Raw genomic sequence first — 21,257 nt, forward strand, 5'->3', positions numbered from 1 at the left:
ATTAGTTTCCCCCACATATACCTTCTAACAAGTTACCAGCCCTAGAAACCCCAAACCCTTTTTCCTTTGTCTAGTCACTTCTCCACAATTTATCACCCTCTGTCAAAATAGTATATAAGCCCCCCAGTGTAAGTGCCTTTTGGATTTTTATTTGTTTTCTGTGGAACCTCCCTGCATGTAAAATTAAACATAGAACTTGTATACTTTTTCTCCTGTCAATCTGTCTTTTTCCAGTTAAATTTGCAGGCCTCAGGGAGAAAACTAAGAGGGTAGAGGAAAAGTTTTTCTTCCCTGATGGTTATGTTCCTAAAGCAAGAAAATTGTAGACTACAGCAAATTCTGGCTTGCCTCTAGACATCTACAGAGAACTTTTTTCTTCTCTGTTGATGAGAAGCATGGATACACAGCCTGTTTATTCAAATATTTATTGTGTAAGCTGGACACCACAGTAAGTGCTTCATATGTCTTTTTTCATTAAATCCAATGGGAAGGCACTATGATGATAAGTATTTGTTGAGTTAACTCGTTAATCAAACCGTCAAACCCCATTATATAGTTGTAGGAACTGAGGTCCATGAAGGCGATGTTTATTGCCTAAGATCAGGCAGTGAGTTAGTGGTGAGTCAGACAGGGCTAAGTAGATACCAAGCAACATTTATGCACATATAATTTCTCTACACTTGTAGATATTTATTTAAGTTTAAGTGCAGAGTTCTATATTTTCTGTATATGATCTTTGTTTTGGAATTTTTTGTTAAGCTATAATTTACATGCAATAAAATGCAGATATCTTAAATATACAGTGGGATGAATTTTGACAGTTGTAACTGATTGATTTTTTAATGTTATGGTGTCAGTCAGTTCCTCTTAATTGCATTACCTGTGTATTGAGAAACATCAATCTCTAGACATAGGGAATGTCATCATAAACTGACAGCTAGTGAGCCATGTCACAATTTATTCACTGTGATTGCTCCCACAGTATTTTCTTTGTTCACTTATATTAGTGGCATTGAATTAACCCCTGAAACGAATTTTTTTGGATGAACCTGAGGCAATATTTATAGCATTTTTATGTCTGACTCAAAAACGAATTTCATGAATATGCTGTATAAGGCAGTTCACTTCAGCTGTTAGTGGAATTGTGAGCTGAGGGATTGTCTCATGGGCCTGACCCTACAGAAAGTTATGAACTGGTCTATGTATTTGCCGTGTCCCTTCTTTAGACACTTCCCCAATATAGCTGGCCTCACCCTCCCCTGTTACTCCCAGCCTCCTTTACAGAAGGAAAAAAACTGAGGGGACATGATGGCTCTCCTCAGATATTTGAGATATTTGAAGGGCTTTCCTATACAAGTGATTTTAACTTGTTTTATATGGCCCCAAAGGACTGGCTGACTTGCTTGCATTCATTCATTCTTTCATTTAACAAAACCCTACCAAGTACTAAGTCTGTACCAGATAGTATGTTAGGTGTTTAGGCTCAGTACTGAAAAAAACCAACAGGGAACCCATTGTGAAGCTTAAATTGTAGGTGGGGAGGCGGGTGTTAATCAGATACCCTCTTTGTAATTCCTAGTTTGGGAGGGAGAGTCAGGAAGAAGGAGGAGTTTGGAGGGGGCATTCTAGGAGCTAAGGGCAGCTCAGCAAATGGAAAGGAATAGGAGAAAGGCAGTATGGCTGGAGTGCTGAGCGGGGAGTGGTGCCAGACTAGGCAGGTGGTTGGGGGTGTGGGAGTGATGGTGAAGAAGTTAAGAAAAGATGAAGGATGTAGGTGTAGGACCAGCTGGTGGAGATAAAGGTGTGATGGATTTCAACTCAATATAGAAAAAAGCTGTTTAACAGGAAGAAGGGAGGACCTGGGTTGTGGGGGTGTTTCTTATCACTGAGAGTGTGCAAGTAGAGACTGGATGGCTATTTTTCAAGTATCTGGTAAAGGCTTCACAATTGCAGATAAAAGATTAGACACTAGAAGGTCCTTAAGTCTCTGGACTTGGAAGTCTCTGAAGTCTCTTCTAACCCAGTGAGAGAGATGAGATGGCTTCCTGGGCTTTTGTAGAGAAGATGCCTTTCATTGGCGTCTAGTGGGTGGGAAATGAGTTGATCTGCATCTCTTAGGGTGACTGTAACAGAATCACCTATTAAATGTATTTCAGTTTAAAATTTAGGTGGTTGGATCCCATTCCTGAAGATTCTGATTGAGGAGGTCTAGGGTAGGAACTGGACATTTACTTATTTAGATGAAAAAAATTATAAAGCAAACTTTAAAACTTTTACCTGGAACAATAGAGACTATCTTTAGGAAATCATGATGGTGAAGGATTTCTTAAGTCAGAAAAACAAAGACCATAAAGGAAAAGATGGAAAATGTCTACATTAGAATTTGAAAACTTAATGCTTGATCAAAGATATCAGAAACAAAATTTGAAAAGAAAAACAACTATCTGGAAGTTGTAACAGAAAAAGATTGGTAATTTGTTAACAAAAAAGGATTGGTATTCAGAATATGCAAATAATATCTACAAATTCTCACGCCTGTAATCCCAGCACTTTGGGAGGCCGAGGCAGGCAGATCACTTGAGATCAGGAGTTTGAGATCAGCCTGGCCAACATGGTGAAACCCCATCTCTATTAAAAATACAAAAATTAACCAGATGTGGTGGCACGTGCCTGTAATCCCAGCCACTTGGGAGGCTGAGGCAGGAGAATCACTTGAACCCGAGAGGCAGAGGTTACAATGAGCCAAGATCGTGCCACTGCACTCCAGCATGGGTGACAGAGCGAGATTCTGTCTCAGAAAAAAAAAAAAAAAAAATCTACCAATTAATTGGAAAAACACCAACAACATACAAAAAAGGAGGGGGCAAAAGATTTGGAAGAGGCAAACCATGGAAAACATAGCCCAAAAGGCCAATAAGCAAGGAAGAAGATGTTCACACTCTTGAGCTATCAGAGGAATGCAAATTAAAGCCATACCTCAGTGAGACATCGTTTCATATTCCTCAGACTGGCAAAAACTAATGTCCGACAATCCCAAGTGTTAGCGAGACTCTGGAGCAACTAGAATGTATATGCTGCTCATGAGAGGGTAAAGTGGCACACTCACTTTGGAAAGCGAATGTGACACTATGTAGAAAAAATAACAGTGCACACATCATGACCTTGCAGCTTCTTTCCCAGGTATGGAATCTAGGGATATGACTGCACTGGTATTCAAGGTGGTGTGTAAAAGGATGTTCTTTACAGCGTTATTTAAACATTGGAAACAACCAAAATGTCCAACAATAGGAGAATGGAGGACATTGATGCAGCAGGGTATCATATAGCAGTTAAAGTGGGTGGGTTAGAGCTACAGGCATCACCATGAACAAATCTCAAGAGCAAATTGTTCAGCCAGAGGAGTTAGTTGCAGGAAGATACGCATGCTATATAGTATTTACTTGTGTAAATTTTTAAAACATGCTAAACAATGCAGTATATTGGAAATGAGTAAGTACATAGTATAAATATAAAACTATGAGCAGGAAGTATAAACCCCTAAGTATAAGTGATTGTTTCAGGGGAGGGAGAGATGAAAATGGGGTCAGGGAGAGGTACACAGGAGTTTTATATCTGTAATGTTCATTATATTGTTCTTCATTATTCTGTATCTTGAAATATTTCATAATAAAACAAGTTAGAGACAAAATTCCAGGTGATTCTGATACATAGCTAGGTTTGAGAACCAAGAGCTAGAATCAGTGCTTCTCAGATTTCAATGTGCATATGAATCCCAGGGAAACCTTGTTAAAATGCTGATTCTGTTTCTTAGGTCTGGGGTGGGTCCTGGGACATTGTATTTCTCACCAGCTCATATCAAAAGACCACACTGAACGGCAAAATCACAATGACCTTGGTGTTCTCTAGGAATCTTGCCACCTAGGGACTGTGCAGAAACACCTGTTCCAAATAGTAGGCATCCCTTCAGGGTCTGGGCACAGCTTGGGGTAGATCTTGTGAATCCCAGTGGGGAAACCTTATGAACCTGGAGAGACAGACTTTCGAGGGATTTCCCCAAAGAAGCAGATCTGCAGGTGGTTAAGGGAGGTATGCCACAACATATGTTGTCTACTGAGTTATTTTCCTTATATTAAGTTTCCATTTAATACAATTTGGTCATGCATTTATAGATCCCATGTGGAGTGATGTTTCCCAAACTAAATTATACTCTGGGCTGGAAAACCCCCAAGTCTTGACCTTACAGGGAAAGAGAAGCCAAGGTCACTGTCACTGAAGAGTTAAGACAGGAGGGAGCAGGTGTGCAAGCATCGTACTTCACAGGAACCACTTAGTTGGTAATGTTTCCCAGGTTTCTGGATGATGGGTCTTGAGCTGAGAAGAGTGTGACAGACCTCCCCGGCTTCTGCTGTGGGCACCCACACCCGAAGACTGCATATGCTACTGACGAAGGGGATAAAAAGAGGCTGTTTTACAGTTTGCCAGATTTGCTATATACATATTGTGCTTTGCTTGCACAATATTTTTGTTCCTGTGAAGTCCTGTGTACTTTGTATCTTTCTTTCCCACTGCACTGTAAGCTGTATGAGAGCAGGGACCACATATCTCAGGTTTAGCACCTGGCACAGTGCCTGGTACCTTGTAGGTATTCGGTAACCTTTTTTTAAGTGAGTGAAACTCAGATACAGTATTTTAAATTAAACTTTTTATTTTGAGATAATTATAGATCCGTATGCAGTGATAAGAAATAACACAGAGACATCTCATGTACCCTTTACCAGGTTTCCCCCAGGGGCAGCATCTTGTGTAACTATAGTAACCATGGTACTGTATTGCAAGCAGGAAATTGACATTGATACATTCCACTGATGTTTAGATTTGCCCAGTTTTACATGCAGTTTAATTGCATGTGTAGATTCCTGTATCTACCTGTATTCACAGACAAATACAGAACAGTTCCATCCCCAAAGGCTATCTTATGTTGCCCTTTTATAACCACACCTCCCTCCAACCTCCCTCTATAACTCAGTCATTTCAAGAATGAATCATACAATTTGTAACCTTTTGGGATTGACATTTTCCATTCAGCATGATTCCCTGGAGATTCATCCAAGTTGTTGCATACATCAGTAGTTTGTTCCTTTTAATTGCTCAGTAATATTCTGTGGTGTGGAGGTACCACAGTTTGTTTGACTGTTTACCCTTTGAAGGACATCTAGGTGGTTTCCAGTTTTTGGCCGTTATCAATAAAGCTGCTTTGAACATTTTTGTGCAGGGTGTTGACCATACATTTTCATTTTTCTGGGATAAATGCCCAAGAGTGCAATTGCTGGGTCACATGGTAACTGCATATTTCACTTATAAGAAACTGCCAAACTGTTTTCTGAAGAGGCTTAGCTTAAAATTTTATAGTCCCACCTGCCATGGATGACTGGTCCAGCTTCTTTATTTCCTTGCCAGCATTTGGTATGGTTACTATTTTTTATTTTAGAGATACAATAGTAAAGGCACTGATAGAGATCATTATTGAAAGGAATCTTGCAGTGATTTGCCACAAGACTGTATTAATGTTAGTGAACCACATAAATTTCAGGGGCACATGTCTGCCTCAGAAACTTAGTGGACACACTGATTCTGTACGAGGTGTGCTTTCCAGAATTAGAGAAGAGAAGTAGAATGAGAAAGATGACTGAAAAACAGTAAACAATAACTTCAAATGTACTTGAAAGTATGTCTGAGAATGTATACTGGCAATTGGTAGGGGGTGCAGGGAGAAGAGAAAGGGAAAGGAACCCACCTGTGTTCAAGTAGAGCAAATGTAGTAATTTATTCAGAATTCATTTATTCAACAAATATTTATCAAGTGCCCTGTTATGAACCAGGAACTCTATAAGGTACATCAGGGCATGGTGATGGCCAAGACAGGTAAGATCCATGACAATTAGAATAACTAGCGTTTATTTAGTGACTACTGTGTGCCATATGATCTCTTTCAGTCCTCCCATGGAGACAGATACTGTTTTAACCTCCCGTTGCAATGAGGAAACAGGCTCAGAGAGGATAAGTAACTTGTCTGAGGTCACAGTGGTCGTGTGTGATGGAGCTGAAATTCAAATCCAGGAGTATCTAACCACTTTATGGTTGGTGGATCTTGCTAAGGGATGGTAAACTTAAGATCCTGGTACAAGGAACACTTGGTATTGTACCCCCAGAAACACAACAGGGGAGCAGGGAACCGTCTGGAGAGTTAGAAGAATCAAAGTGCCCTGATTTCCTGGGTCCCCTTTTGCTTTGGAAATCTTTCTGCTTACTTCCTACTTCCTATGTCTCAAAGGCCTTCAAGAGGACAGAATTGTTCTGTTTCATTATTAGAAGTTAATGTGGGCCAGGTGCGGTGACTCACACTTGTAATCCCAACACTTTGGGAGGCCGAGGCAGATGGATTGCTTGAGGCCAGGAGTTTGACAGCAACCTGGACAGCATGGCGAAATCCTGTCTCTACAAAAATACAAAAATTAGCCAGGTGTGGTGGTGCGTGCCTGTAGTCCCAGCTACTTGAGAGGCTAAGGTGGGAGGTTTGCTTGAACCTGGGAGTTCGAGCCTGCAGTCAGCTGTCGTGCTGCCACTGCACTCCAGCCTGGGCAACAGAGTGAGACCCTGTCTCAAAAGAAAAAAAGAAAAGAAATTGATGTCATCATATCCCTGCTTTTCTGTGGCACTTTACTTATCTTCAGGAGGAGAGACAGCTGGTCCCTTCTGTGCAAGAAGCTATTCTAGCACCTGTTGTTAGGAGGCCCTGGGTTCCCTACAAGCCTAAACCTACAGTCTGGCACATGGTTTAGCTTCTCTGTCCCTCAGTAAGGAGAATCCCTTCCATCTGTTTCTTACTGTCTGCCTATAGTGGGGCAGTGGCTGAGGCCTTTTCCTAGAGCTCCTGACTGTTGGTAGGCTTCTGAACAACTGCCTGTTACTTCTTACAAATTCTCTACTGATCTAGAAGAGTCTCCCTTGTCGCTGTTGGCCTTAACTCTTCCACCAGGCCTGGACACTGCTGAGGCCTGGCCTTGTGGGGTCTGTTGTGAGGTCAGCACTAATCTCAGTGTCAGTTGAGTGATGACCTGGATCACTGAGTTTGGCTTCCCCTTGGGGGCTGGCTGACTCCCTTTTCTTTCCTTATCCGTTTTAACAACTCTTGACTCTTTGGAGGAGGTTGTCCTGCTTTCCAGGAATGTGACTTACATCATGGAAATCTGTCTAGCTTCTACGTGGAGCTGGGAAATCTTTGCTCTCATCCCAGGCCATATTTAGAGATTTAACATGGAGGTCCTCAGCTATGTTCATGCCTGCGAAGTGTGATTCAGCATCCTCACACGTTAAATTGCCAAAGCAGAAGGGTTATATTTAGAGCCTGGACCACGTTGCCTGTGGGAAACTTGAAGTTCTTTTTGGTACTTCAGGTCACTTCCTCTAGCCAGGTTTCAAAGTCTCTTCCCCCTGTCGTGGCAACAGTGGGTCCCAGGTATTTTCTAGGTGAGGTCAAACTGCTAGGCCAACACTTTTAGGGAGGAGATGTAGTGCTGAAACATGATGCCACCCTCAGCGCTGCCCGGGGAAGCCTGCTGCTTGGCCCTGGGTCTCCCTTACTGCTACTCAGGGATAAGAGGCAAAGCATTTTATTTAAAATTATTTTAAAATTTAGTAACCACTTACGCCAACTTTCTAAAAACCCAAGAGGCATTCATATTACTAATAAGAGCTAGCTGGATGTGGTGGCTCATACCTGTAATCCCAGCACTTTGGGAAACTGAGGTGGGAGGATCACTTGAGGCCAGAGTTTGAGACCAGCCCTGGAAACATTGTGAGACCCCCCCGCCCCCATCTCTACAAAAAAAATTTTTTAAATTAACCAGGCATGTAGTCCCATCTACTCAAGAGGCTAAGGTAGGAGGATCGCTTGAACCCAGGAGTTCAAGCCTGCAGTGAGCTATGATTAAACCACTGCACTCAAGCCTGGGCAACAGACATTGTGCTTAGAACCTTGTCTGCTTTTTCTTGTTTATTCTTTATAACCCTGCTAAGTAGATGATATTTTCAATTGCATTATACAGATGAAGGAACTAATGCCCGGAGAGGTTGAGAACCCATATCTGTGACTGAAGTCCATGCTTTGAGGGACTACATTGCATCTCCTCCCGTGGATAGAAACCTGGATTAAGGCCTTGTCCTTCCTTATAAAGAGTGCTGCCGAATGGTTAACAGGTTTCCCAGGATTCCTGAGTCATCTGGAAAAGGACTATGTTTCAAAGCATTGTTTGTGGACCACCTGCATCAGGATTCCCCTGGCTGCTTGTTAAAATCACAGATTAACTGACTTACAACCTCTCAGAATAGGGCCAGGGAATCTGCATTTTTGCAAAGCTCAGACTCTAGTCTGAGCAACATGTCCTCTGACATGGTGTCAGAATTTTTTTCACTGACACACTAATCAGTTTCTGGGTGGGCCTAAAACCAACAGCGGGGATTCGGGAGACTATACTACGGGGGTTGGCAAACTTTTTCTTTAAAGGGTCAGTTTGTAAATAGTTTGGGCTTTGTGGGCCCTATGGGTCTCTGTTGGAGCAATTCAACTCGGGGCTGTTATAATCCAAAAACAACCACAGACAGTTCATAACCATTGGGCATGGCTATGTTCCAATAAAACTTTGTTTTCAAAAACAAGCGGTGGGCTGAATTGGGCTGTAGTTTGCCAACCCCTGATCTAGAGTCATCCTGGCCCACATTGAGGGACTACATCCTGGCCCACCAGCCCTCTGACAAACCCTGTTTGTGGACCTTATTCTTACACTACTTTCTATTACCTATGGAGAGCTGTATTAACTAAGATAAAATTACCTAATGTAACAGGTAAACCCTGACTCCTAGTGACTTAAGGCAATAAAAAGTTATTGCTCACTCATATCAGAGTCCAGTGAGGCTACTCCTGGTTAGAATCTTCTATGTGGTCATTTAAGACCCAGACGCCTTCATATTGTGGCTGTATCCCTCTTCGGCCCCAGAGTCCTCTCTATGAAGCTAGCAGATAAGAAAAGAGACCAAGGATTATTCATGGGAAGGTTTTTTGGTTTTTGGGTTTTTTTTTTTTTTTTGAGGCGGAGTTCTGCTCTTGTTGCCCAGGCTGGAGTACAATGGTGCAATCTCAGCTCACCACAACCTCCGCCTCCCTGGTTCAAGTGATTCTCCTGCTTCAGCCTCCCAAGTAGCTGGGATTACAGGCATGCACCACCATGCCTGGCCAATTTTGTATTTTTTTTTTAGGAGAGACAGGGTTTCTCCATGTTGGTCAGGCTGGTCTCGAACTCCTGACCTTAGGTAATCCTCCCCCTTCGGCCTCCCAGAGTGCTGGGATTACAGGCGTGAGCCACTGCACCCAGCCTTCATGGGAAGTTTTTATGGGCTGGGTCTGGTAGAGGTGCCCCTCATTTCTACCCATATTTCTTTGGCCAGAGCTGTTATTGTTTGGGATCCAGAAACTGATTTCTCAAGTCCATGAGGCCCTTGGTCTCTCGATTCGTTCTGTTTTTGTCTATCTTTGCTTGAAACCCCTCCAGTTCTTTCCTGGGCTTGTCTCTTCATTGTGAAGAACCTTGTTAAGTTCAGCCAAGAGGAGCCAGTGTTCAACTTCACTCTGATTGTTTCTAGCCACTTTCCCTAGAGCTGCAGGCTCGCTGAGTACATGGTCCCCCTTCTGAATGACTGCAGGTGTAAGTTTTACCAAATATTTTGCTACCATCTAATATAGATTTCTATCTCTTCAGCCTCTGAGATCCGTTTCCTCACTGGCTGCTGCCTGCCTACTACTTTAGGTTGTTGTTATTACGGCACTTCTGTATTAGTTCAGGTAAAACGGCAGCTTTAACAGGTAGACTCAAATTCTACCTGATTAACACAACTAAATGTTTACATTTTGCTCACATCATATTCTAGTACAGATGTTTTTCATGGTGTAGCCTTCCATACAGACATTCTTCATGGTGTGGCCTTCCCTGTGGTCAATCAGAGACCCACGTTTTTCCATCTTGAAGCTCTGCCCTCCTGCAGGTCTCTACAGCCTCTCCGTCCAGCTGGCCATAGGCTAGGAGATGAGGCACATTTCAGAGGGTGTGCTGGAAGTGATGCATATCCATCACTTCAGCCTGTGTTGTCTTGGCCAGAGCTCAGTCACATGGCCACACATCCTGCAAGAGGGACTGGAAAATGTAATCCAAGCCCAAGACAAAAGGAGGACAGGTTTTGGCATGCACATAACGGTGGCTGCCTTATAGGCCAGGACTCTGGACTGAGGGAGTAATGACCAGCAGGGAATAATAATGGCTCATTAGTGGGGGTGGCAGTGGGCAGCCTGCCCTGGTAGAAGAGGTGCTGTCAGTCTTTAGCTAGTATGATTCAAAAGATATACAAATACCTTCATTAATGCAATAAGCATTTACTGCATGTCCACTATGTGCCAGGCAGTAGGCCAGACACTAGGCCTTGGGAGGAGAACAAAGCTCCCTTTGGAGCTCTGGGTGAGCCACTCTACTCATAACCCTTGTGCTGGAGGCCTAGAGGCCAGAGAGTGTAGGAAGGGAAGAGGGAAGTGGCTAGATCTTTTTAACTGGCTGGTTTGAGTGCCTCCTACAACCCAAGAAATGCAGCCCATATAGGTCAGCCTGGTTCCCACTATTAGCAAGCATCCCTCTGCAGTATATTGAATGAAATGTAATATGGGGGAAGGGAGGGCAGCACACAGTGGACATTCTCTTTATAGCTCACTCCCTGGTTGTTTTCATAGGACATTGTTTTCCTTCTGTGAGGCATCTAAGGAAGGTGGTGGGTCTAGGATGTAGGGTTATGTGTTTGTGTCTGGCTGCTGGTAAAGTTAGGGAATTGGCACCATGTCTCAGAACCCCCTCAGCAGAGCTGATGGCAGCACAGGGAGGACCCAGTGCTCCACGTCCTCACTTTTTTCGTGTTCTCGGCTATTCATGTTAGAAGCTGTTGCTGTTGTTGATTTCCTAGTGGGCCTGGCTGAAATTGAAGCGTCGGGTTGAACTCTGGGCAGACAGAACATTTAGTCAACAGCCATTGGGCATCCGCTCTGTGCCCAATCTCTATCCAAGTGCACCAGCACTCCTCTCACTGGAGCGGCCAGTCATGCAGGCTTGGTGACTGATATGTAGGGCAATGGCAGTAGCTTCCAGGAAGGTTTTCAAAATGGGCTAAGAAAATGGGCATAGAGGACATATTTAATACAGACTGGAATTGACCATGGAGGGAAGGTTTTTATTCTTTTTTGGAGATTTTTGGGTAGCAAATCTTATCGCTAAAAGCAAGAATGTAGCCTGGGTAATTTCTGGAACACTCTTTCAAACTGCATGCATTGATTGGTTGCCCATTTTCAGCTAAGAGAGAGAAGACTACAAAAGGTTAAATTTCTCATATAAGATTAATTCAGCCATCTCTATGAGATGGTGGAAGCAGAATACCATTAGACTCTCTAATCTCATTTCTCTCATGCTGTCTTTCTTGGAGCCTGTCAAACAGTGTCCTGGCAGAGAGTCAGTTTTCTGCTTGCTAAACATCAGAGTCAGTCTCTTTCTGCATGTGCCAAGAGGGCTGTAATTTAGAAAATGTAACCTACCGTTTAAGGAAGGATGAAAAGGTACTAAATGCACCTTTCTTTGCATGTTAGATCCCAAATATTTTGAATCTAGTAAACATGTTATTCCTATATAATTTTATTTTCTATGTTATTGTAGAGTTATTTGCATGACATATTAGAACCAAACTTATTAAAACTGTTTATATTTTGTGGATCTCATGTGGTTTCATGAGTATTGCTTGGGTGCTAAATATACTAACTAATAAGATATGTGCCTTTTGAGTGTGCAACTGTGCATTCAGGATGAAAACGTAGTAACAATTTTGCCCTTGTTTTAATTGCTCTTCAACAACATGTGATTTTTGAAATCTGATGTAAGCCTTTTTTGGGGGTGGGTAGCTGCTGCTATGTAAAAAGCTGAAAATACTTGGACACTAGATTTTCTGTTAGTTCTGGTCTTTTTCATATTGCCACATAAAAATCCTAAATTAAAGGGGGATAGAGGGTGGAGCCTACCAGGATTGTGAAGTTTCTTTCTCTTACTTAAAATATAGCATTAAATAATGCTGGTTATTTTTATGTTGCATATTTGGGACAAAGAGGCTCTCTTAAACGAAAGATAATTGCAAGATCCGGTTCAGCAGCTTTGTCCCTTGCCTCAAGTTTACTGCAGGGCTTCTCTCCTCTCTGGTTATACAGAAATGAAATTATAAACCACCAGTAGCCTTGGAAATTTCAATCGATTCCAAATGACTAAATATTTAATTCAATCATTGCCTGTACTTCCAGGGATGACTCTGGCATTTGGTTTTTATTGAGGGCTCCATGAAAGCTAGGCTCTGCAATGGCTGCTGGGGACTGTGTCTGTTGCAAGGAGGCTCCCCTGCAGTGAGGAGCCGGGGCACTGCAAGTCTCTTCCATAGCAGCCCTTTTTGCAAATGGTAGTTGATTTTTGCAGAAGGTTTGTGGCCAGATCGCTATGTATAATACTGATGAAGCATTTTTGTTCCAGCTCTGTCTCGGAAGACCTAGGCTGTAGACGTGGGGATTTCAGTAGGAAACATTATGGATCTGTGGAGCTGGTAAGTTTACGCTGTCTGTTCAGTGGTAGTACATTGATTTAGATTTAGAGACGATCGCCAAGCTCATCAGATCTTTTGTTGTATATTTACTGTTAGACCATGTGGGTACAGTGTAAGGATTGGATTGGAATAAATAACTACACAAAGGCTGTGATAATTTGATCATCTTTATTTATTTGTTTTTATTGTTACATACTTTTAATCTTGTCTTCCAGTTTGTTAAAAATATGTTATGGCTTGGTATTTTTCTCTGTGTATATAATTAAATAAAACAATTTATGAATTAAGAAAAGTGGCATTTGGCTTATATATGGTCTTTTTCCTAAAAGTTTATAAATCTAGTTTTCAAGGTTTAAGTATTATTGAAATACATATTCTGATTTTCTGTATCTTTGCTTTCTGGGTATGTGGTAGGCGTTAGAATATTTATGAGAGCTATTTTTTCCTGTTAAAAGCATATTGTTGGACTAGATAAATGACTATTATAGATGATCAATATTTGGAATGAAAATATCTACATTTTCCTTAATGAGAGACATTGGGGTTTGTGCTATGATTTTTAAAGATTGTATGTTTTCATTTTAAAAGAGCCATAATGAAAGCATATAATAGTCTCAATATTTTTTAAAGATAGAATGTGATTTTTTCCCAATTACATGGAAATCTGAACAAATTTTCAGAAGAGAAATGTGCTCATAAAATTGTATTGATTATTATTTAACACTATTAATGATGTTGTCTACTATTTCTATTTATTAAAAATGAGTTGCTTGTATCTATTTGTGTAGTACCCAATTTTCCCCTATTAATATAAGCTGCATCCTTGCAGAGTTTAAGTAGTAGAAAAATTTATACCAGAGTTGTGTACGAGTGGCGTTCTACTTGAACTCAAGCATATATTATAGACTTGACTGTACCTAGCCTGGAGCTGAAAATATAAAATTAGTAAAAGATTTGGTCCATGTTCTTAAGGAGCTTACTCTCCTCTGGCTGGGCAGATAAGACACGTAAAATATCTGAAGAATGAATTTAGCCACATAAAAGATACCTCAGTTGATTCAGTCAACACCTGTTCTGTCTGTCACTGGTGACACCACACCACTTAGACCACCACCTCCCCTGAAGGAGCAGGTGCATAGCTATAAGTCAGAGTAGGAATTGATACTGTGAAAAAGATGCATGTAGAGCACCACGGGGGTTCAGAGAAGGGAGGAAGCACCCATTCTGGCCAGGGATCTCAGAGACACACCATGGAAGACCTTGCGGAGAGCTATGGGATGTGGGTTAGTGGCAGAGAGGATAGACAGTGGGTATGAGCCAACAGCATGATTCCTGGCAATGCCATGTTCTAAGACAGTGAGCAAATGGTCCTGCCTAGCAAAGAGCTTTGTGATTACAAAGCAAACAAGCTTTGGAATCAGGTAGGCCTAGGTTCCTATAGCAGGTCTATTACTTATCTTTGTGACCAATTAGGTTACTTCTCTGAACCTCAGTAATGCTGAAGAACATGTGCTCTGAAGTCATTCTTGTTTCATCATTCACTAATTGTATGATCTTGGACTTCCTTTGGCATCAGTTTTCTCATCTATAAAATGGGGCTATTTCTATTATCTACCTTAGAGGGTTGTTATGAGGATTAAATGAGATCATGTACATAAAGTACTTAGCACATAAGCACAGTTTATGTTAACTAGCTACAGACATAAAGACAAAATTCAGCAGCAAAAGTAGAGCCTTGACTGTCAGGTGAACACTTTGGACTTGGCCTAGTAAGTAATATGGAACTCTTATAAACAGTGACGATAGTACTTGGGAGAGATAACATGGGTATCAGAATGGAAAAGTACTTGAGAGCAGTGGTTCTCAAACTTGAGCAGACATCAGAACTCTCTGGAAGGCTGATTAAAACATAGATTGCTGGGCCCTAGTCCCAGAGTTTCAAATTCAGTAGATCCGAGGTTAACCTACAATTTGCAATTCTAACAAGTTCCCAGATTGATATTGATATTGCTGGTCCCAGGATCACACGTTAAAAAGCTCTGCCCCAGAGGACCTCAGCTAGGTTATCAGTTATCCTTGGCCTGATGAGGTATCCAATCGACCAAACATTGTTCAATCCATTTGTTCACGTTTTTCCTCTGGGGCCATGACTGTGTGTATGTGTATTTGTAGTTGACTTTTTAGAATATTATAAAATAAAATATAAATGTATTTAAAAATTCCATGTATAATCTTACCTTGCAGCAACTGTTTTCATCTCCTTTTGGTACCTTCCAGTCCTTATAGCTACAAACTTCATTTTTACATTGTTATAATGAAATTATATATTTAATTTTGCATTCCTCTTTTTCCATTTATACTGTATTTTCTAAATGTCTTCTCATATAGTCTTCAGAGTCATATTTTAATGGGTATATGATAGGCCAACAGAGTGATAAATGATTATCTGTATAAATTTTGTAAAATTAGGTCATTCCTCATTTTCCCATATTAAAAATGATGTGAGCTGGTGGTTGGAAAGGTTGGGAAAAGTGAAATGAGCAGATCTCCACTCTTGTTGTCTGAGGATCTCTTGAAATTCTGACTGCAGTGTTTTAAAAGGAGAGTGATGTTTCCTCTCACTTCTGAACAACAGAGTATTATTAAATTACAAACCATTATGTGTCATATGTTTATGAAAAAATGAGTTTGACTTTTCTTACGCCTGGTGTGATGAAAATTGTTGGGAACCCAATAAGTGTTGGGCGTCTTGGAACTCAGACTTTTCAGAAAGGCACATAAGATTATATAAAATTGAAATGTTAGCATGAACTTCTCCTGACCTTGAACAAGTCACAAGTCTTGTGAAGAATGAAGCTCGGCCATTCGTATCAGTAATGAGAGAAGACTTAGGGCTTAGTTCTCTAGGTTTCCATCCTGCCTTAGTTTGGTGATGAGAAGGTGGAAACCCAGATCTTGACAGACTCGTGGGAGAGCTACTTAGCATTCTTTCAACACATATTTGTTGAGGGTCGTCCATGTGTCAGGCACTGTGCAAGTCACTGAGAGTGAGGGGAGAGAAGCAAAACCATTTTTCTGCTCTCACGGAGCCTTTGCTTTAGAAACCAGTAGCCTCACACTGTGTCCCCAGGCTGTGTTGTATCTGGATCTCAGCTGTGTCCCTGCCTTAACCAGGGATTGTTTCCTGAACAGAGATCTGTTCACTCTAGGTCAAGTATAAAGCAATTCACTGAAAGGATATGGGTGAATCTCACGGAAGGGAAGTGCAGCTGCGCCTCATGTGATGGAAAGCCAGCAAGCCACTGTTTTCTTTCTCTCTGGTCCATATGCTTTCTTGTCTTTACATTTCTCTGTGTCAGTATCATTCTCCTCTCTGCAGAACAGCTTCCTCTGATGGCACAGTTGCCTCTCTCCAGCTCACTTTTCCCAGCAGCCAAAGTGGTGTTTTCTTTTTTAGTTTATTTTTTATTGTGGTAAAACAGACACAACTAAACTTTTCCATTTTAACTATTTTTAAGTGTACAGTTCAGGGGGCATTAAATACATTTACTTTGGTGTACAACCGTCACTGCTATGCACTTTCAGAATGTTTTCCGTCATCCCAAAATGAAATTCTTTATCAATTAAACACTGTATTCCTATTTGGCAGTTCCTCAAAAAGCTAAAAACAGAGGTTTCCAGCCCCAGGTAACCTCTGTTCTACTTTCTGTCTCTGTGAATTTGCCTATTCTAGATACCTCCTATAAGTGAAATCATGAAATATTTGTTATTTTGTATCTGGTTTTATTTCTCTTAGCATAATGTTTTCAGGGTTCATCCATGTGATAGTGTGTATCAGAATTTCATTCCTTTTTATAGCTGAATAATATTCCATTGTATGGGTACACCACATTTTGTTTATCCATTTATCTGTTTTGTTCGTTTGTTTGTGAGACAGGATCTCGCCTTGTCACCCAGGCTGGGGTGCAGTGGCACAGTCATGGCTCACTGCAGCCTAGACCACTTGGACTCAAGTAATCCTCCTTCCTCAGCCTCCCAAGTAGCTGGTATTACAGATGCATGCCACCACACCTGGCTAATTTTTTTTATTTTTAGTGGAAACGAGGTCTCTCTATGTTATCCAGGCTGGTCTTGAAATCCTGGACTCAAGCAAGCCTCCTGCCTTGGCCTCCCAAAGTGCTGGAATTACAGGCGTGAGCCACCGCACCAAGCGTGTTTATTGATTGATCTGTTAATGAACACTTGAGTGGTTTCTACATTTTAGCTATTAAGATTAATGCTGCTATGAAAATGGTGTACAGATACCTATTGGAATCCTGCTTTTGATTCTTTGGAGTATATTAACTAGGAGGGGAATTGCTGGATCATAAGGTGATTCTGTTTTTAGCTTTTTGAGGAACTACCAAACTTGTTTCCACCATGGCTGTACCATTTTACATTTCCACCAGTAATGCACAAAGTTTCTAATTTCTCCACAATCTTGCCAACATCTGTTATTTTCCATTTTTAAAATAATAGTCATTGTAATAGTGCAAAGTGGTTTCTCATTGTGGCTTTGATTTGCGTTTCCCTAGTGATTAGTGATGTTGAGCATCGTTTCATGTGCTTACTGGCCATTTGTATATCTTCTTTGGAGTAATGACTATTCAGATTCTTTGTTCATTCTTGAATTGGGTTTTTGTGTTTTTGTTTTGTTTTGTTTTGTTTTGCTGTCAATTTTTAGGAGTTATTTTTATATTCTGGTTGTTTGTCCCTTATCGGATGATTTGCAAAAATTTTCTTCCATTCTGTGGCTTTTTTTTTTTTTTTTTACTCTGTTGACAGTGCCTTTGATGAAATAAAATTTATTATTTATTGTGTTGTCTATGCTTTTGGTGTTATATCCAAGAAATTATTGCTAAATTCAATGTCCAGAAGATTCTCCCCTATGTTTTCTTCTAAGACTTTTATGGTTTTAGCTGTTACATTTATGTCTTTGAGCCATTTTGAGTTCGTTTTTTCTATGTGGTGTGAGGTAAGAGTCCAGCTACATTCTCTTGCATCTGGACATCCAGCCTTCCCAGCACCACTGGTTGAAAAGAATGTCCTTTCACTATTGAATGGCCTGGTACCCTTGTCAGAAATCAATTGACTATAGATGTGAGGGTTAGTTTCTGGGCTTCCCTTCTATCTCATTGGTCCATATGTCTGTCCTTATGACAGAATGATGTTTTAAAATGTTGACAGCACAATGTCTTTTCCTTCTTAAAATGTTTCTTCAGCTGTTCATTGTAATTCAAGGTCAGACCATGTACCAAGCCCTACAAGAACCTATGTGATCCTTACCCTGCCTTTCTCTTTCACTTTCTTTCATGCCGCTTCCTCACTATGCCTCAAATGTCTGGCCTTTATCCTGGTCTCTAGAACATGCTGAGCTCTTCCCTATCCCAGGATCCCTGTGCTTACTAGTCATTCTTACTGATGGATTCTTGGGGCTTCTCATGGCTAATCTCAGCTTAAATACCATCTTCTCAGAGGGGCCTCCCCTGACCATCCCATGAACATTAGTTCCCTTCTCTGCTATTCTCTAATTCAACATCCTATTTGTTTTCTTAGCAGTGCTTATCACAATCCATATTCATTTCATTTACCACTTACTACTCTGTCTTCTTCATTGTTTTATTTCTAGAACCTGGCACAGGGCCTGGCACATACTATGTTCTTATAAATTTTTTTTATTACCGAAGTGATTTCTGCCCCGCCCCCCGCCCAGTCCCCATGATTTACATGGGTTACAGCTCTATTGGCCACTGTGGTCTCTTCATTCTTGGATCCTAATTTCAAATTCCAAATAGAATACTATGGATTGTTTCCTCTTTGTTCAGTTATCTATCCCTGATTCAAACACTTGTGCTCAGGGTAGTAGGGTCATGGACTATAAACATGGCTTTTGAGGCCCATCCCCTCAGCAATGCTTGTGGACGGGGCAGATTTTCTCTGGAGATGACATAGACAAGTCAGTTTCAAAGAAAAGCATGAACTGAGCTGCAACTCCCAAATGTGTTCATTAACATTCCTTCATATAGCGATAATTTAAAAGCTCAAACTAAAGGCACTTAGTGAAAATTTCTTCCTCTGCTGATGGACTCCCTTATCTCTGAACTTTTTTAAATACCATAAATAAAGGTATAGATTATGAACTCCCTAAAAATAGGAATAATGTTTATTTGCCACTGTATCTCTAGAACCAAGCACAATGCTTAGCATTAGCTACTTAGTTACTATTGATTGAATGAGTGAATGATCCAGTTTGATTGAAATTAGAGAGTGGCCTAACTCACCAAAAATAAATAAAGGAAAGAGAAAACAAGCCTCTTTGATTCCCCCCTCAACCAATATACTTAGACTCATTAGCTCGCAGTGCATTTCATCTAAAGCGTATGCCATTTTTCTTCCTGATGAATTGCAAGTCTTGTCTCTCATGGCGGCATTCTGGGCAATACACAGCTATCACACCATCAACCATTCTTCATCACTTTATATTGAAATCTGTCAGAAAAAGCACAAGATTGTTTGTAGCTTTTATTGATCTTTTTTTTGGCCTGTAAACTGGATGGCTAGGAAATTGATACAGTATCAATGATAAATGGTATCGGCAGGATATAGACCTCTCCCCTCCCCGGCCCAGCTGCTGACTCTCATAAAACCCTGTATCTTAATACTTCTGGGTCAGTAATGATCTGCTGGTGATTTAAAGTCATGATAAAACAGGGTAGTATATTGTCCATTCCTTTTTAAGCTTGTTTCTTAATGACTCAAACCTGCATTTAGATGAACTGCGTGCATGCTCCCCTGCTATATAGGAAATAAATATATCAGTGCTTCTCTATACAGATAGCATGATTTCATTGTCATGAACTCAGGGTAGCCTCAAAAGGTATCTGGCTATACTGTCTAATAACTACCAAAAGAACGGTTGATGATGAACTTGCTTGGCATCTGCAGATTTTAACATTTGAGGTTTTGACTGACGACTCTTGGAGTCTGATATGTAGTAAATTGTATTTTTGTTCGGGCATGGATTGGAATTATACCTGTGGGACTGTTGTACAGAAAGACGATGCTTTGCTAATGAGTGATTTAACTGCCTGTCCAGCATCCCTAACACAACTCAGTTTTGTGCTCTACTCGAGGTTAAGTAGGGTTTTTGCTTTCAAAGGCATTTTATGGGAGAAATTATATTCTATCTAGTATTACCAAACTGAGAGATTAGTGAGGGTACCAGCATAGTTCCCTCAGGAACATCAAAATATCAAGACTTCAGCATTCTATAGCTAAAATCATAATTTTGACAGATGTTCTTTAAAATTTATCTGGTTTGTATCTGTGTCTGACATAGCAGGTCAGCCCTTTTGTGTGTGTGTGTGTGTGAGAGAGAGAGAGAGAGAGAGAGAAGGAGTCTTCTTGCTCTGTCCCCTAGGCTGGAGTACAGTGGCTTGATCTCGGCTCACTGCAACCTCCGCCTCCCAGGTTCAAGTGATTCTCCTGTGTCAGCCTCCTGAGTAGCTGGGACTAAAGGCACACACCACCACACTTGGCTAATTTTTGTATTTTTAGTAGAGACAGGTTTCACCATGTTGGCCAGGATGGTCTCGATCTCCTGACCTTGTGATCCACCTGCCTCGGCCTCCCAGTCAACTCTTGTGGATATCTCCAGATACAACATATATCTTAGAACATTCACCCACAAGTTAACATGTTTTAAATGTATGGCTGGTGCTTTTTTGATATTTTTACTGCCCCTGTTGGTGATTGGTAGTGCTCACTTTTAAACTTTTTCAGGCCAAAATTATTGTAACCATTTTCTGTGATGTAGAATTTTGAGACCTTAATCGTTACTTTTTATACATTAGAATGGAATCAGAAATCTTATATTCTGGTTATTAGTTTATTATTTTTATTATTCGTTTTAACATTTTATTCAACGCTTACCATGTACCAGTCTCTGTTGAATACTTTAGATGTATTTATTTATTTAATCCCCACAAAAAAACCATATGAGGTAGGCATTATTTGATTAGACCACACACTGTGGATGCTCAGAAGACATTTGTGAATATTAAATGGATTCCCATTTAACTGATGATATCAGAGCGGTCCCACAGCTAGGAAGGAGCAGGAGTGACATTTAACCCCAGGTCTGTCTGCCTCCAAGAGCCCCTGCGCTTAATCTCTTCGCCTGCAAGCCCATGCTCTTAAAGCCCTGCTGTGTGTAGAGTGTTTCCTAAGAAAATTAGGTTGATCGTTAGAACAAATACCGCTGTCCTTAATCAAAAGCATAAAGTAGCTCTGCTTTAGGTTTCCATTCCAACATATAATTTCAAACTGTTTTTCGTCCAAATCTTAACAAAACCTTGCTGTTAAGAATGTCCATAAGGAGTTATCCAAAGATATGCCCATGCCTTAAATGGTTTAAATTTAATTCCTAGATCAAGCCCAATCATAAGTTAGCCACAAACACTCGGCCTAGCTTTGTTGGCCCCTCTCAGACTTGCTTT

At 40.9% G+C, this 21,257-nt stretch overlaps 1 protein-coding gene across 7 annotated transcripts in view; it reads left to right on the forward strand.

Moving 5' to 3' along the window:
- The window catches only part of GARNL3 (GTPase activating Rap/RanGAP domain like 3), a 174,961-nt gene that overhangs the window by 28,323 nt on the left and 125,381 nt on the right, over window positions 1-21,257 (forward strand). For all 7 annotated transcript variants that reach the window (XM_037994107.2, XM_037994110.2, XM_037994105.2 and 4 more), the window contains one exon: window positions 12,651-12,720. In XM_037994107.2, the coding sequence (XP_037850035.1) occupies window positions 12,651-12,720 (70 nt within the window). The remainder of the gene's footprint in view (window positions 1-12,650; window positions 12,721-21,257) is intronic.

This window comes from Chlorocebus sabaeus, chromosome 12 (genome assembly GCF_047675955.1).
Source record: "Chlorocebus sabaeus isolate Y175 chromosome 12, mChlSab1.0.hap1, whole genome shotgun sequence".
Lineage (NCBI taxonomy): Eukaryota > Metazoa > Chordata > Mammalia > Primates > Cercopithecidae > Chlorocebus > Chlorocebus sabaeus.